This window comes from Rhinopithecus bieti, unplaced genomic scaffold (assembly GCF_001698545.2).
Source record: "Rhinopithecus bieti isolate Rb0 unplaced genomic scaffold, ASM169854v2 scaffold_6935, whole genome shotgun sequence".
Classification (NCBI taxonomy): Eukaryota; Metazoa; Chordata; class Mammalia; order Primates; family Cercopithecidae; genus Rhinopithecus; species Rhinopithecus bieti.
In genome coordinates this window covers 67,810-81,147 of record NW_016805255.1, presented here as the reverse complement: position 1 = coordinate 81,147, position 13,338 = coordinate 67,810, and the positions used below count along the sequence as shown (strand labels likewise).

General features: G+C 45.6%; 1 protein-coding gene across 1 annotated transcript; it reads left to right on the top strand.

Moving 5' to 3' along the window:
• The first annotated feature begins 2,832 nt into the window (after positions 1–2,832).
• On the top strand, positions 2,833–5,390 carry LOC108529468 (VIP36-like protein). Its single transcript, XM_017871812.1, has 2 exons — positions 2,833–3,065; positions 5,188–5,390. The coding sequence occupies exons 1-2, from the start codon at positions 2,879–2,881 to the stop codon at positions 5,373–5,375; spliced, it is 375 nt and encodes a 124-aa protein (XP_017727301.1). The 5' UTR covers positions 2,833–2,878; the 3' UTR covers positions 5,376–5,390.
• Positions 5,391–13,338: the final 7,948 nt, after the last annotated feature.

Here is a 13,338-nt window from a genome sequence, read left to right as displayed (position 1 = left end):
TACAGGCGTGCGCCACCACGGCTGGCTAATTTTTTGTATTTTTAGTAGAGATGGGGTTTCACCATGTTGGCCAGGATGGTCTTGAACTCCTGACCTCAGGTAATCCGCCCACCTTTGCCTCCCAAAGGGCTGGGATTACAGGCATGAGCCACCGTGCCCGGCCGAGTAAAAAAGAAAATAGCTGTGACAGCTTTAATTTTTTTTTTTTTTTTTTTTTTTTGAGACGGAGTCTCGCTCTGTTGCCCAGGCTGGAGTGCAGTGGCTGGATCTCAGCTCACTGCAAGCTCCGCCTCCCAGGTTCCCGCCATTCTCCTGCCTCAGCCTCCCGAGTAGCTGGGACTACAGGCGCCCGCCACCTCGCCCGGCTAGATTTTGTATTTTTTTAGTAGAGACGGGGTTTCACCGTGTTAGCCAGGATGGTCTCGATCTCCTGACCTCGTGATCCACCCGTCTCGGCCTCCCAAAGTGCTAGGATTACAAGCTTGAGCCACCGCGCCCGGCGGACAGTTTTAATTTTAAAAAGTTGATCCCCTGGAAAGCAGGCTCGTAATTATGTTTATCTTATTAAATATATTCATGCTCAGGAAAGCAAGAGAGTGTTAACTTTGGTTAAGTCCATTGGGAAGACAGAAATACAGATCTGTCAACTGCTCTGTAAGGGATGTGCATGGAGCACTTTGAGAGCTCAGACAGGGGAATCTACCCTGCCTGAGGGGTTCGGGAAGGACCTCCAGAAGGAAGTGGACTGCAGAAAAACAAGAGGGAAGGGAAGCTGGAGCATAAAGATGGAGGAGAAGAGTCATGGGCAATAAGGTCAGGGCCAGATGGCAGGGGGCTTTGTGTGCCAAGTTGAGGGGCTTGAATCTCCTCCCCACGGGTGACGGTGAGCCATCAAAGGCCCGGTTAATAAGAATGATGATGATGAAGGCCGGGCGCGGTGGCTCAAGCCTGTAATCCCAGCACTTTGGGAGGCCGAGATGGGCGGATCACGAGGTCAGGAGATCGAGACCATCCTGGCTAACACAGTGAAACCCCGTCTCTGCTAAAATACAAAATCTAGCCGGGCGAGGTGGCGGGCGCCTGTAGTCCCAGCTACTCGGGAGGCTGAGGCAGGAGAATGGCGTAAACCCGGGAGGCGGAGGTTGCAGTGAGCTGAGATCCGGCCACTGCACTCCAGCTCGGGCGACAGAGCGAGACTCCGTCTCAAAAAAAAAAAAAAAAAAAAAAAAAGAATGATGATGATGAAATAGTGCTTATGGCTCGGTGTGGTGGTTTACACCTCTAATCCCAGCACTTTAGGAGGCTGAGGAGGGCGGATCGCTGAAGTCCAGAAGTTTGAGACAAATCTGGGCAACTTAATGAGACCCGCCCCCCACACACACCCCATTGCTACAAAAAATTAAAAATTAGCCAGCCGTGGTGACACATCCCTGTCGTCCCAGCTACTTGAGAGGCTGAAGTGGGAAGATCCCTTGAGCCCAGGAGGTTGAGGCTGTGGTCATGCCACTGCACTCCAGCGTGGGCGACAGAGAGAGACCCTGTTTCAAAAACAAAAACAAAAAAAAAAAGAAAATAAAAAAGAAAGAAATAGTGCTTACTACACGCAAGGCACTGTTCTAAGAGGTTTACCAATATTGACTCATTTAATCCTGACACTCACCATGGTTAGATGGTTTTGATCACTTTAGTGGCTATGTGGAGACCAGTCTGGACACATGTTGTTGTGGTGCCGGATAAAGATGAAGGGATGTGCCTGTAGCCCCAGTTACTCAGGAGGCTAAGGTGGCAGGATCACTTGAGCCAGGGAGGTAGAGGCTGGAGCTGAGACTGTGCCACTGCACTCCAGCGTGGGCAACAGAGCAAGACCTTATCTCTCTGTCTCTCTCCCTCTCTTTTTTTTTTTCTTTTTTTTTGAGACGGGGTTTTGCTTTTGTGGCTCAGGCTGGAGTGCAGTGGCTTGGTCTTTGCTCACGGCAACCTCTGCCTCCTGGGTTCAAGCGATTCTCCTGCCTCAGCCTCCCGGTAGCTGGGATTACAGGTGCCACCACGCCTGGCAATTTTTTTTTTTTTTTTTTTGTATTTGTAATAGAGATGGGGTTTCTCCATGTTGGTCAGGCTGATCTCGAGCTTCCAACCTCAGGTGATCCGCCCGCCTCGGACTCCCAAAGTGCTGGAATTACAGGCGTGAGCCACGGCCCCCGGCCAAAACCTCGTTTCAAACAAAAAAGGAAAAAAAAAAAAAAGAGGGAAGGAGGTGATGGCTTTTAGAATTAATTAATTTGTGTGCTTTCAATTATTTTATATCTGTAGGTTGCTGACGGCCCAGACTATCACGGCAAAGGAGTCATTTGCATTTGAAGAGAATGTGTCTTCCGCAGTTGTTAGGTGGAGTTTCTATAAATATCATCAGGTCAAGTTAGTTGGCAGTGCCATTCAAGTATTTTATAAATTGATAATTTTCCAGCTATTTTATGGATTTGTCTATTTCTCCTTTCACTGCTATATCTTCCAAACTGATTCAGAGAGCTGCAGTCAGGACCGTACTATTGCAAAGAGGATAGAATGTTTGGGACCAGAAGAAACGTTTTATCTCTTTAAATTTACTCTCGTACGCAGAAAACAAAGTAGAAATAAACTACGTATCCCAGCAAGCCTAGCGGAACTGAGGGCAAATGCAAATAAGGGAGCCTGGGCATTCGGCTACGCCCCTTTTCTGGGTTGGCAAGGCAACTGATACCCAAGCCAGCCAATCGGTGATATGCTCACCTGCAGGGGCGGGGGCTTGACGAGAGCCAATAGAACGGGGCGACGGTGGTTCTTCGGGCCAATGGGTTGGGCGACGGGGCGGGCTTTTGATGAAGGGTCGGCGGTGGGAAAGATGGCGGCGACTCTGGGACCCCTTGGGTGGTGGCAGAAGTGGCGGCGATGTTTGTCGGCTCGGGATGGGTCCAGGATGTTACTCCTTCTTCTTTTGTTGGGGTCTGGGCAGGGGCCACAGCAAGTCGGGGCGGGTCAGACGTTCGAGTACTTGAAACGGGAGCACTCGCTGTCGAAGCCCTACCAGGGTGAGGCGCCCAGGGTGAGGTGGTCGTGCAGTGGGGCGGGCTTCGGGACTTGATTTCAGGGGTAGTGGCGGGGGCGGCGAAGGGCTTCGTGGCCCGGAGGAAACTACTGGCGGTGGTGGGGCCCACGGGAACTCCCTCCGCGTTTGGGAGCCACAGGTCTGAATGGCAGGAGTTAGGTGTGCCTGCCAAGCTCTGGAAGTTTCCAGTAGGTAAAGGCAGGGCTGTCGGGTGCCACTAGTGCTAGGCTTGGAGTTAGACAGGAGGAGTTTGGGAAGGGGAGAGAATTGAGAATGGTGAGGGGTAATTGAGGGCTACTAGCAATGAGCCGGTCTCCAGATGGACCTGTGGATGTGCTAGAAATAAAGCAGGAGGAAGAACTGGGGTAGAACTTGAACGGAATGAGAAGAAAGATGATAAAATTATGCTATGTAGAACCACCTTCTCTTCTGCAGCCTAGGGGCCCTATTGATGAAAGAGGTTAGGGTTTACACAACTCTAAGCACAGCTTATCGGCCAGAAAATTGATACAGTTAGCTACAAAACGTTGACAAACCAGTGCAGATAGCTTAACTAACACAAGTCTTTCCCCACTAAGGCATAAGTAGTGAGACACAAAACAGTTCAAAGTGCAAGAGTATACGCTACTACTAAGGGTAATCATTTATTCCCTTACATGCCTGGAGCTGATCTCTTTGCTAATATTCATGAGTTTGCAGACACAAAGTTTTCACTCTTGAAGTTTATAGATGAGGGTACAGGGAGTAGCTTCACACTTTAAGAGTTGTTTAGGCGGGCCACGGTGGCTCAAGCCTGCTAATCCCGCACTTTGGGGAGCCGAGACGGGCATCAGAGTCAGGAGATCCAGACCATCCTGGCAACATGGGTGAAAACCCCGGTCTCTACTAAAATACCAAAAAGAAAATAGCCCGGGCGACAGGCAATCGGTTGGGCGGGCCGCCTGCCTAGTCCCAACTACTCCGGGAGGCTGAGGCAGGGAGAATGGCGGTCCAACCCGGGGCAGCCGGCAGCCTTGCCAGGAGCTGAGATCTGGCCACTGCACTCCAGCCCGGGCGACCAGAGCCGAGACTCCGTCTCAAAAAAAAAAAAAAAAAAAAAAAAGCATGTTTAAAGAAGAAATGTGACGGCCGGGATGCGCGTGGCCTCCCGGCTGTAATCCCAGCACTTGGGCAGGCTGAGGCCCGGGCCGGATCACGGGGAGGTCAGAGAGATCTGAGACATCCTGGCCTAACACGGTGAAACCCCGATCTCTACTAAAAATACCAAACTAGCCGGGCGTGGTGGCGGGCGCCTGTAGTCCCAGCTGCTGGGGAGGCTGAGGAATGGGGTGAACCTGGGAGGCGGAGCTTGCAGTGAGCCGAGATGCGCCACTGCACTTCAGCCTGGGCAACAGAGCGAGACTCCATCTCAAAAAAAAAGAAAAGAAAGAATGTGACTAAGTGCCAGAGACGTGAGGGTCAAACTCTTTTTGTTTTTATTTATCTATTTTTAGAGACAGGATCTTGTTCCGTTGCCTAGGGTGGAGTGCAGTGGCACAGTCATGGCTCATGCAGTTTCACCCTCCTGGGCTCAAGTGATCCTGCCACCTCAGCCTCCTAAGTAGCTAGGACTATAGACAAGGACAACCACACCTGGCTAATTTTTATTTTTTTGGTAAAGACAGGGTCTATGTTGCCTAGAGTGGTGTCAAACTGCTGACCGCAAGATGCGCTCCCTCCTCAGCCACTCAAAGTGTGGGGATTACAGGGGTGAGCCACTGCACCTGACCTGTCAAACTCTTTTTGATATAACTCAGGAAATTTTTTTTCTTTTACGATGCTGAAGTTTATTCACATATTACAACGGGAAGAATGGATGTGAGCTGTGGTTACTGTAGCATGCATAAAGTGATAGTTCTGATGTACTTTGGGGTCCTCACCTGATAAAGGCTTTGTGAAAGTTGTAGAGATGGTAAGGATTTAAGATTCATGCGTGACAAGATAGGAGATTGAGTGACATTAAAGGGGGAAAAAGATGATGGCTCAGCTTTCAGAGGCTCTGTGGTGGCTGCTTTCTGAATGGATTGGTGTTGAAGAGTATGAACTGATCTACTTCCTTCCTGTAGGTGTGGGCACAGGCAGTTCCTCACTGTGGAATCTGATGGGCAATGCCATGGTGATGACCCAGTATATCCGCCTTACCCCAGATATGCAAAGTAAACAGGGTGCCTTGTGGAACCGGGTGGTAAGAATCTTTCTCCCTCCTGTGTTGGTGACCCAGAAAGGCCTAAAAGGTTCAGCAGTGGCATACTGATTTAATTTTGCTGTCTATCCCCCTGGTATTCTGTCTTCTGTGGATATCAAGGATCTTTATTTTTGAGATTATTCTGACCTTCATAATAAATAAATCAGGTATTTAGGAAAATGCTATTTAATTATAGCAAATAATTCATTTTTTTCCCCCTGAAATGTCTTTAATTCCTGATTGGTCCAATAGTACTACTCCTTAGGGTTTAATAATAACTTAACTCCTGCTTAACCACTTTGTAAGAAGATTTTAAGAAGACCAGAGTGCAGTGGCACAATCATAGCTCACTACAGTCTCAAACTCCTGGGCTTAAGGGGTCCTCCTCCCTCAGCCTCCTGAGTAGCTGAGACTACAGGCATGTGCCACTGCACCTGGCTCGTTTTTAAAATATTTTTTGTAGAGATGGGATCTTGCTGTGTTGCCCAGGCTGGTCTCAAATTCTTGGTCTCAAACAATCCTCCTGCCTTGGCCTCCCAAAGGTCTGGGATTACAGGTGTGAGCCACTGGGCCTGGTTGAGAGTACTCTCTTAAATTGATCCCAAACCTTATCCCAGCATCCCCACCTTGTTATTTCAATTTGAAGAGTCTGATATAAAATTTTATTTTCATGTGAAAGCCACTCTGAGCTGTCGGTCATTTTGTTTGTACTTCTCTGGACCTTTTGTAGCTGCATTGTCCTCCTTGAGGTATGGCGACCAGAAGTGAGTGCAGTATTCCTGGTGTGGCTGCACTGTGATTTTGTACAAGTGTAAGATGATGCTTTCTCTTCTGTTTCCAGGGCTCTTTCTAAATCTTTTATGACCAGTTTACTTTTGGGCATGACTGGCATCCGTTGATACTTTCTCTGGAGCTCTCATAAACTAAGAACTTACTTTTACGTGGCTTTTCTCATTACTTGTAGATAAATGAATCTCAGAAAAGAGAACGATTTCTTTTCCTTGTTCAGGAGAGCAAGAGAAATTTCTACATTAGCTATCTGCACAAACTGGCCCCTTAACCTAGATCATAGTGCTGAGCTCATTTGTGGACAGAGTACAGAGCATTGTGTTTTGGTAGGAGAGATAAAGGACAGTTGAAAGACTGGGGTTCTTGGTCCAGCTCTGGTACAGTCCTCCTGTGAGCCCTAGGCAGATTATTTAACCTCTTAGTTTTCTGTTTCTCCATCTGATAAATGAGCTTTAGAATACCTGTTTTAGTTGCCCACTGGGCTTGTTATGAGAATAAAATAAGACGATAGACATGAAAAGACTGTGGCAAGTTAAAATGGTTACAGAAATATGTGTTATGTCATTACACTTGTATAAGTTTGTTGATGGGGCTCTTGTGGGTTACCGGATGATTATGTTCAAGGCTTGATACTCTCTGCTGTCTTGCTGGCTCTCTGTCTCTACATAACTTGTAGCCACAGTTCTAGTATAGCCTCTAGTTCTTCCCTTTTTCAGATTTCTGATACCTGTATTCGCTGTTATCTGGCTATCACCATGACTGGGCTTATTTCTGAGTTATTTGAATAGGATCCATTTGTTTGAGCAGTGGTTCTCAAAGTTGGCTATCCATTGGAATTGATGCCTGGGTTTCACCCCCAGAGAATCTGATCTAATTGGAATAGGGTGCAGCTTGGCCACTGGGATTTTTTAAAACTGCCTAGGTGAATCCAGTGTGTGGCAGAATTTCAGAACCACAGTTAGACATGGTCCTGAGCAAAACAGTATAGCATTGTGCTGTAGGAAGCCAAGAATCAGTGACAGACACCTCTTGGCTCACTGAAAACTTCTGTGACACTGCCCTGTTCCCAGGGGCTTAATACCTACCTCCTGGCAGCTTCCTGCCCCACTGCATGTCACTCTTTCTCTGAAAGATTTTTTTTTTTTTTTGAGACAGGGTCCCATCACTCTGTCAGCTAGGCTGGAGTGCAGTGGCACTGTCACAGCTCACTGCAGTCTGGACCTCCTGGGCTCAAGTTATCCTCCCACTGTAGCCTCTCAAAATGCTTGGATTACTGGCGTGAGCTACTGTGCCTGGCCTTTCTCTGAAATCTTTTCTTTTTTTTTTTGGAAATGGAGTCTCCCTGTGTTGCCCAGGCTGGAGTATAGTGGCACGATCTTGGCTCACTGCAAGCTCCACCTCCTGGGTTCACACCATTCTCCTACCTCAGCCTCCCAAGTAGGTGGGACTACAGGCGCCCGCCACTACACCTGGCTGATTTTTTGTATTTTTTTAGTAGAGACGGGGTTTCACTGTGTTAGCCAGGATGATCTTGATCTCCTGACCTTGTGATCCGCCTACCTTGGCCTCCCAAAGTGCTGGGATTAAAGGCGTCAGCCACCGTGCTGGGCCCTTTCTCTGAAATCTTTTTTTTTTTTTTTGAGACGGAGTCTCACTCTGTCTCCCAGGCTGGAGTACAGTGGCGCCATCTCGGCTCACTGCAAGCTCCACCTCCTGGGTTCACGCCATTCTCCTGCCTCAGCCTCCCGAGTAGCTGGGACTACAGGTGCCCGCCACCACGGCTGCCTAATTTTTTTTGTATTTTAGTAGAGATGGGGTTTCACCGTGTTAGCCAGGATGGTGTCCATCTCCTGACCTCGTGATCTGCGCCAGCCTCGGCCTCCCAAAGTGCTGGGATTGCAGGCGTGAGCCACCGCGCCTGGCCAGCTGTAAACAGTTTTTAAAGACAATTCAGGAGAATTAGAAACCGTATATTTACAAATGAAACCACATAAACCTCTGAAGTTGATTAAAACTTGGCTGGGTGTGCAGTGGCTCACAACTGTAATCCCAGCACTTTGGAAGGCTGAGGCAGGCAGATAACTTGAGGCCTGAGACCAGCCTGGCCAAGATGGTGAAACCTTGTCTCTAGTTAAAATACAAAAATTAGCTGGGCATGGTGGCACGGGCCTACAGTCCCAGCTGCTCAGATAGTGAGGGCACAAGAATTGCTTGAATCCAGGAGGCGTAGGTTGCAATGATCTGAGCTCATACCAGTGTGCTCCAGCCTGGGCTTCAGAGTGAGACTCTGTCTTAAAAAAAAAAGAAAAAAGTAAAACCTTAATACAAATCCATGATAACTCCCATTAGAATTGAGAAAAAGAAAACCCATAATAACACATATTGAAAAGTCATGGTTCATGCTTGGTAAATAGTATACAAATAAAATTTTAATTAATTTGGGGTGGATAAGGAAGACAGGTGATTTATTTTTAAAGAATGGAAGATAGAGGCTGGGCACAGTGGTTCACGCCTGTAATCCCAGCACTTTGGGGGGCTGAGGCAGGCGGATCACCTGAGGTCAGGGGTTCAAAATCAGCCTGACCAACATGGTGAAACCCCATTTCTACTTAAAAAAAAAAAAAAAAAATTAGCTGGGCGTGGTGGTGTGTGCCTGTAATCCCAGCTACTAGGGAGGCTGAGACACAGGAATCACTTGAACCTTGGAGGCGGAGGTTGCAGTGAGCCAAGATTGCACCAAAAAAAAAAAAACACAACAAAAGCACTTGACGATTAGGGCAAGGGATGATAGCCAGTTATTCAGCTTTTATCTGGCTTGGCTGAGCTGGGTTAATGAAAATAGGAGCAGGATGAGGAGAGAGAGTAAGATAAATACCCAGGTTAAGAAAGGAAAATATTTTCCAACTCATAAAGATCTCTCAATACAGAGATCTTGCAGTTTCTAACATAGGCCATTCCAGTGCTATATTACTTGGGTTTGAGCCTTAATACTAAATTTTCTGGAAAGTAAGCATTCCTATCAAAGCTTTCTACAAGTTATAACTAGCTCAGAGCTTTTGTTCGTTTATTACTCAAGCCTGTAATCCCAGCACTTTGGGAGGCTGAGGCAGGCGGATCAACTGAGATCAGGAGTTCAAGACCAGCCTGGCCAACATGATGAAACTCCGTCCCTACTGAAAATACAAAAATTAGCCAGGCGTGGTGGCGGGCACCTGTAATCCCAGCTACTTGGGAGACTGAGGCAGAATTGCTTGAGGCAGGAGAATGGCTTGAACCCAGGAGGCGGAGGTTGCACTGAGCGGAGATCATAGCACTACACTCCAGCCTGGGCAAGAGTGAGACTCCATCTCAAAAAAAAAAAAAAAAAGTACAGGGTGAAAGAAGTAACTAAATATTCATTACAGCTAAGTTTCCATGTAAAGAGGAAAAAAATGAAGAGTCAGCATGACTTTCAAAACTTCCATTTTTTTGGCAGTGTAAACCTTTCCTTCCATGCAAAGCTGCGTTTTTATAAAACAAGCAAAACAAAACACCTTTCTTACTCCAAGAAAATCTAACTTGAGCCCCAAATATTTTTTTTTCTTTTCTTTTTTTTTTTTGAGACAGAGACTCACTCTGTTGCCCAGGCTGGAGTGCAGTCAGTGGCACGATCTCGGCTCACTGCAACCTCCACCTCCCAGATTCAAGCAGTCTCGTGCCTCAGCCTCCCGAGTAGCTGGGATAACAGGCGCGCAATACCACGCCCAGCTAGTTGTTTTCTTTTTTTTTGTATTTTTAGTAGAGACGGGGTTTCATCATGTTGCCCAGGCTGGTCTCGAACTCCTGAAATCAGGCAGTCTGCCTGCCTCAGCCTTCCAGAGTGCTAGGATTATAGTTATAAGCCACTGCACCTGGCCCACATTGACATCTTTTTGGGGGCCACTAGTCAACCTACTGTTCATTATTCAGTACTGCCCGACATTGAAATTTGTGTATGATGAGGGTAAGGAACTGCATTTGGGTTTTTTGTTTGTGTTTTGGGTTTTTTTTTTTGAGACAGGAGCTCGCTGCATCACCCAGGATGGAGTGCAGTAGTATGATTGTGGCTCACAGCAGCCCTGACCTCCCAGGCTCAGGTGAGCCTCCTGCCTTAGCCTCCCAAGTAGCTGGGACTAGAAGCATGTGCTACCACACCCAGCTATTTTTTTTTTTTTGTATTTTTGGTAGAGATGAGATGGGGTTTCACCATGATGCCCAGGCTGGTATCGATCTTGGGATCAATGCTGGGATTACAGGCCTGAACCACCACGCCTGGCCTGCATTCATTTTCAATTACGCATATCAAATGATCACAAAATTTATTGGCTTAAAATAGCAAGCATTTATGGCCTTTATCAAAGCTGTAGCTGCTTCCACGTAGCTGCTCTGGTCAAAAAGAAGCCGAGAGTGACAGTTTTCCTTGATGGTCACAGTTCTGTTTGCTGTAACTGATCTGCAACATTTTGGGAAAATATAGTTCCATTGGGAGCAAAAATAACAAGCATTTGTTGCCTTAGTTGCTGTGAATCAAGAATCTGGTCCTGGCTTAGGTGGGCTCTCTGCTTCAGGGTCTCTTACAAAGCTTCAGTTGGAGTGTTGGCCAGAAATTGGGTCTCATATAAAGTGTCAGATGGGGAAGGATCTGCTTCTAAGTTGACATGTATGTTGGCAGAATTCAGTTTGTCATGTTATGTTGGACTGAAAGCCTCAGATCCTGGCTGGCTGTTGGCTAGAGCCCACCCTCAGATCCTTGTCACCCAGGTTTCTCCAGCATGGCACCTTACTTGATCAAAGCCAAGACAGCAAGAGTCTACTAGTAAGACAGAAGTCACAATCTTGTAACTTACTCATGAAGTGACATTCGGTTGGTTAGAAGCAAGTCACACTAGACAGCTCACACTTAAGGAGAGGGGATTACACAAGGTGGTGAGGACGGGAAACAAGCTCATGAGGCCATCATAGAAGTCTGCTAACCAAAGGAGCCTGTTACATTTTTCCTTTTTAAATAGTGAGCTACCTGTCCCAGGACCACCAGTTTCCCATGGAACTGAAAGGCCACCTTTGTCATATACTAAAACTCATATATACATGAGTATGTCTAGATACTCATGTATATCTTTTCTCTCCATTTATTTGCCAATATCATCTTGTTTTAGTTGCTGATATCCATAATATAGGTTCTGTTCTATTAACTCCCCCCACCAAAAAAACAATTGTTGTCACTTGCTTATATTTATGGATTTTAGAATGAATGTTTCTAGTTCCAAAAAATAATTCAATTGGCATTTGATTGTAATTATATTAAATTTACTTATAAATCAAGTACAGGAAAAATAATATCTGCACAATATTGAACCACCTCACTTATTTACAGTCATGTGCTGTATAATGATGTTTCGTTTAATAACAGGCTACATATAAAATGGCAGTCCAAGACAGGCATGGTGGCTCAGGAATGTATTCCCAGCTACTTGGGAGGCTGAGGTAGGGGGATCTCTTGAGCCTAGGGGGTTGCAGTGAACTGTGATCACACCAGTGCACTCCAGCCTGGCCGACAGTGCAAGACTGGACTGTCTCCTAAAAAAGAAAAATGGAACTGAGGATGGTTGCTCATGCCTGTAATCCCAGCACTTCGGGAGGCCAAGGTAGGAGGATTGGTTGAAGCCAGGACTTTAAGACCGCATGGGCAACAGAGCAAGACCTCGTCTCTACAAAAAGTAAAAAATTAAAATTAGCCAGGTGCGGTGGCATACACCCGCAGTCCCAGCTACTTGGGAGGCTGAGGCAGGAGGATCACTTAAGCCTAGGAGTTCAAGGTTACAGTGAGCTCTGATCATGTCAGTGCACTGCAGTCTAGGCAACAGAGTGAGACCTCATCAAAAAGAGAGAGAAATGTTGAGAGAGAGAGAGAGAGAGAGAAATGGTGATTCCAAAAGAAAGAGAAAGAAAAATGGTGATCCCATAAGATTATAATGCTATATTTTAACTGTACCTTTTGTGTTTAGATACACAAATACTGTTGTTACAACTGCCTACAGTGCCTACAGTATTCAGTACAAGAACATCCTGTACAGGTTTGTAGTCTAGGAGCAAAAGGCTACACCATACAGTCTAGGTGTGTAGTAGGCCATACCATCTAGGTGTAAGTACACACTATGATGTTTAAATGATGAAATCGCCTAACGACACATTTCTTAGAACATATCCCCATCATTAAATGACATGTAACTGTATTTGTAATCTTCTGTGATCTTCAGTAAAGTTTTATACTTTTCTCCATATGTCTTAAATATTTCTTGCAAATTTATTCTTTATGCACATTATAGTTCTTATGAAAAGTACCTTTTTTATTATTCATCTGATTTTTACTGATGTTTTATAAAGGCATTGATTTTTATATACATATTTTTTAATGTGGCCACATACTGAATTTTCCTACTCACTCTAGTAACTTGCAGGGTTTTTTTTTGTTTGTTTTTGTTTTTTAAGTTTTAGGGGATATATATGTTTACACAAGTAATTGTAATTCTGGTATTCTTTTCCAACATTATTGATCACATTGTTATCTTACTGAATTATCTCCAAAACAGTATTCTTCTCAATTTTAATTTGAATTAGTGTTCCACATTACTGGACCAGACTATAAAGTAACCTAAAAAGCTGTCAAAGATCTATTTCCACAAAACCACCAGGCCTAGATGGTTTTACAGCCTGTCTCTAATAAATCATTGTGTGGAATGATTACTGGTGGTTTCTGATAAATTCATTTAGTTCTAGCTTACTAATTTTTTTTATCAGAATATATAGTCAAATTAAAAATGTCAAATGACTTGAAAATCTTTTAAAATGATCTGTTTTTTATTTCCCCCTTTAACCTATGAATTGAACCATCCTGGCATTTCTGGAATAAGTTATAATTAGGCATATAGCAGTCTTCTATTGTGATTCAGTTTAATGCAAATGTTTTCAACTATGTTTATTTAAATAAATAGTCTCCACTTTGGGAGGCTGAGGCTGGTGGATCACAAGGTCAGGAGTTTAAGACCAGCCTGGCCAAGATGTTGAAACCTGTCTTTACTAAAAATACAAAAATTAGCCACGCGTGGTGGCAGGCGCCTATAATGCCAGCTACTTGAGAAGCTGAGGCAGAGAATTGCTTGAACCCAGGAGGCCAGGGTTGCAGTGAGCCAAGATCACACCACTGCACTCCAGCCTGGGTGACAGA